Raw genomic sequence first — 3,857 nt, 5'->3', positions numbered from 1 at the left:
TCTTTTCTTTTCTCTTTTTTTTTCTTTTGTTTTCTTTCTCACTTTTTTTTAGAGTATTGAAGGGATGAGAAAGGGGAACATACTTTTGAAGAAGTGCAATGTCTTGTGTGGCTTGAATGTAGAGATCTAGTCCAATGTATACCAATTCCCAGGGCTTGATAATTAAGTCCGGTTTAGGTCCTATAAAAATTAGAGACAATGTTAGATCATCTGAATATCCATCGAATAGAGACTTTGGGGATTGTTGAGTTGGCTCACAGTCTTTCCAAACTTTGGTTCTGTTGTCAAGCATAATCAAGAGTCATACGAGTGTTAATCTAAATCAAATAAACTGTTAGAATAAGATGGAACATCCTTATCTAGACTTAAATCACACCGTCCTCGGTGTGAAAAAAAGAGAGTTGAGGATTAAAAATCATAGGAAAAATTGTAGGGTTTAAGAACAATGTGACCTCTATGGAATGATGTTTGTCGACTCTTAGACGTTTAATAATTGCCAAGGCTCTCCACTTTGTGTAGTGTTAGCAAAGTAGAAATTTATGTTTTAATTTTGAATTTTTAGGTACGGTATAAATAAAGAATATGCCATAGAATAAAACTTAAGTATAGGAAGTGTTGTGATTTTTTTATTATTTGCCTTATTTTTAATATTTAGATCATGTAATGAATCAATTATGTATTTTCCAAATTAGTTTCTATGCAATTTTGGTAACTATTTTTAAGAAATTTATTAGTTGATAGCCGCTGAAGATGCACAACATTTATGATGGAATTGTTTTGTTCATTCTTTTTTTTTTATGCATAGATTTTGGATTTTGATAACTAATTTTAAGGAATGGGTTTCGTTAATATTGCCGCTGATGGTCATAACATTTATTATTGAATCAAATAAATTTAATTTCTATTTTATGTATTGCTAAACTTGTGGAGAAATCTTTGCATATAATAAATTATATAGTATTAAATTTAATAATTTGGATTTGATAAAGATCAGCTTTCTATATTAGTTATTAGTCTATATTCAAAGATTTTTGATTACCAGATTAATACAAAACAGAAATCGAATTCAAAAATATGAATTTGATTAAAAAGTGAGATTGATGATAAAAAAGAATATATTAATATTAATTTTAAAATATCCTTGATTTTTAAAAAATTTGTTACCAAATTATATAATAATTAATCCGATTTAATTTAAATTTTCAAGAATTATGGAAACTGCAAGATTATGATTTTTGAAATTTAGTAGGGTAAGTAATTAAGAAATAATATATGTTAAATATATCAAAATTTAGTAAGTATCATTCTATTAAGGGTAAGTAAGTATTATTTTAATATATTTTAAATAGAACAAAATTTAATAATTTATACTTCCAGTAATATAGTAAATTTATTCCTCCCATAATATATATTTTAAATATGTCAAAATATCAGATTTTTTTAAATACTTGGTAACCAAGTTTGTTTGTTATTTGATAAATCTCATAATTATATGATAGAATTTTATACCAATTAACACCATAATTATATGACATGCAATCAAATAATAAATGATTTTTTTATAAGACAATTAAGTGTTACTTGTGATTCCATAAACTATCTTTATAGTTAATGTAAATTAATCTCAGTACAGCTATACGAACAAAGACTTGGTTTGGTCACTGGAATTTTTATGTCTGAAAATGGTTTTTATTATTTTGTTATGAAAATGCTATTAAGGCCAATGGTTCATTCAAAAACAAAATTGTGCACACTGCTACGCATAAACAAAAAGAATATATAAAGTCGAGAATAACTTAAATAAACGCTAAGATGATTTAGTCCGACAATAGATAAATTGAATGAATTTTTGGAAAACAAAAATGGATAAACCTTCACAGTACAAATTCCGGATGATCTCTTGATAGTGGAAAACTGGAAAAAAAAAAAAATAAAAAAAAAAAAAAATAATCAATTTGAACTCCATAACAAATATCATTAGACATAATACGCTTAGCTCTGCGTAAACTCAGTAAGTTTTTGGAATTAATGGATCGAAGATAAATTGAGAACCTTCTCTTTTAACCTTTATGCAACCTGTAACGATTTTGAAATTATGTATCCATTAAAAAATGATTACAAAATAACTTTGAAGAAACACCTGAATTCAGTAAACATAGAATTACCTTAAAGCAAATGTTTTTGAAACGCCAAAAACATAAATGACTACATCGTCACCGGCTGAATTATAGTTTGCATCAAAGTCAGCTGCAAATTTTCCAAAGAAAATTTTAAGTAAAATATGTCAAAATTGGTCAAGGCCAGCTAGTAAACTTTGGAAACTTAAATATTAAAGAAAATTATATACATGTAAAATAAAAATATGAATAAGATACTTATATATATGAGTAGTAGATTCAGACCCGCACGTACGTGCGAGGTTGATTTCATAAACTAAGCTTGCTATAAAGTTTGAAATATATTATTTTTATTTTTTATTTTTTTTGTCAACAAAAGAATCAGCTCAAAAGAGCCAATTGGAAGGAAAATTGTTTACAAACAAAACATGATGCGGAGATAAGCGCGCTTGGCGTGCCAAAGAATCCGCTTTAACATTTGCATTACGAGGAATATGACATAAAGAAAAAGAAGAAAACTCCTCTCGATCCGTCTTGATTCCATCCAAATATGTTGCAAAGGCCGGCCAGTCATGAGGGGAAGACACCATCTTCACCAGATCCAAGCTGTCTGTAAAGAAAACCACATCTCGAAAGTCAAGGCCAATCATACACCGCATCGCCCAGCTGAAAGCTTCCACTTCTGCATGTAATGGGGATAGACTACGCCGATAATTGGTAACGCCTAGAAAAGGTGGCGATCCTTGCATAGAAGTACAAAACCATCCTGCACCTGCAAAAGCATCGGTCTCTTTCCAAGAGCCATCTACAAAGCATCGATAACCGGAGTAAACTAGTGAAAGGGGATAACTACCCCCTTGTAACCGAGAGGTAGGAACTACAGAGGAGGGGATAGCCTCCTCACCCTCTTTTTCCACCTGTGCTTGGAGCCAAGAGAACGCTTCCCCTTGCGCTACTCGCACAATGTCATCCGGGCGTTCTGTCTGATTCTCAAACACACAGGCATTCCGCGCTTTCCAGATATACCACATTAGCCAAGGGAAACCTCTATTTGGGAACCCGGATTCATAGAACCCAGAAAATGATTCACATTAGCATAAATATATTCCGTCGGAAAGTGTTGGGACCCCACATGTAAATTGGCCAAAGCCCATGCCTGACGGGCAGGCGGACACACAAAAATAGCATGATTAACAGTCTCCACATCCGCCCCACACCTCATGCATCCGACATCACAATCTATGCCCCGTCATCTCAAATTAACAGACACCGAAATACTACCCGTTAACACTTGCCACATAAAATGTTTAATTTTTGGTGGACAGTGAACTCGCCAAACCCGAGCAAGAAGAGGGGTAATCTCTGGACCACACCCAAGAGCCTGGAAAGTGTTAGGAATACCCAGATGTGTCGTTTCATACCCTGACTTAACCGTATATTTACCAGATTTTGTAAAGTGCTACCCTAAGGAAGCTGCCATCGGGAGATTACTGAAGGGAATAGTCTCTATCAAGGCAACATCCACAGGGTTGAAATGCTCAAAGAGCCGATCTCGATGCCAAGTATTCGTCTGAGGATCCATGAACTGAGTCAAACAAAGAGTTGGGTCCTTAAACGGACCGTTACTTAAAGCTGGTCTTGGGATTTGAGCTGGAACCCAGGGATCATTCCATATAGAAATGGTGTCTCCTGAGCCAACCCGTTTAATTAACCCTTTGTTAACCAAAGATCGAGCAGATA

At 33.1% G+C, this 3,857-nt stretch overlaps 1 protein-coding gene across 1 annotated transcript; it reads right to left on the bottom strand.

The window, feature by feature from the left end:
• Positions 1–2,060: 2,060 nt before the first annotated feature.
• On the bottom strand, positions 2,061–3,148 carry LOC147941145 (uncharacterized). Its single transcript, XM_087458395.1, has 3 exons — positions 2,605–3,148; positions 2,166–2,247; positions 2,061–2,076 (listed from the first exon to the last, which is right to left on the bottom strand). The coding sequence occupies exons 1-3, from the start codon at positions 3,146–3,148 to the stop codon at positions 2,061–2,063; spliced, it is 642 nt and encodes a 213-aa protein (XP_087314521.1).
• Positions 3,149–3,857: the final 709 nt, after the last annotated feature.

The sequence above is a fragment of the Camelina sativa genome, chromosome 7 (assembly GCF_030686135.1).
Source record: "Camelina sativa cultivar CO46 ecotype springtype chromosome 7, ASM3068613v1".
Taxonomy (NCBI): Eukaryota; Viridiplantae; Streptophyta; class Magnoliopsida; order Brassicales; family Brassicaceae; genus Camelina; species Camelina sativa.
Note: the sequence above shows the minus strand (reverse complement) of the source record. Positions and strands in the feature narration are given on the sequence as shown.

What these genes read in the sequence shown, in the direction of transcription:
- LOC147941145 (XM_087458395.1), bottom strand. Translation starts at nt 3,148, where the DNA reads ATGTGGTATATCTGGAAAGCGCGGAATGCCTGTGTGTTTGAGAATCAG. An exon ending in TTCTTTATGTCATATTCCTC is followed by an intron (nt 2,248 to 2,604) that starts GTAATGCAAATG and finishes GAAAATTTGCAG; the next exon opens with CTGACTTTGATGCAAACTAT.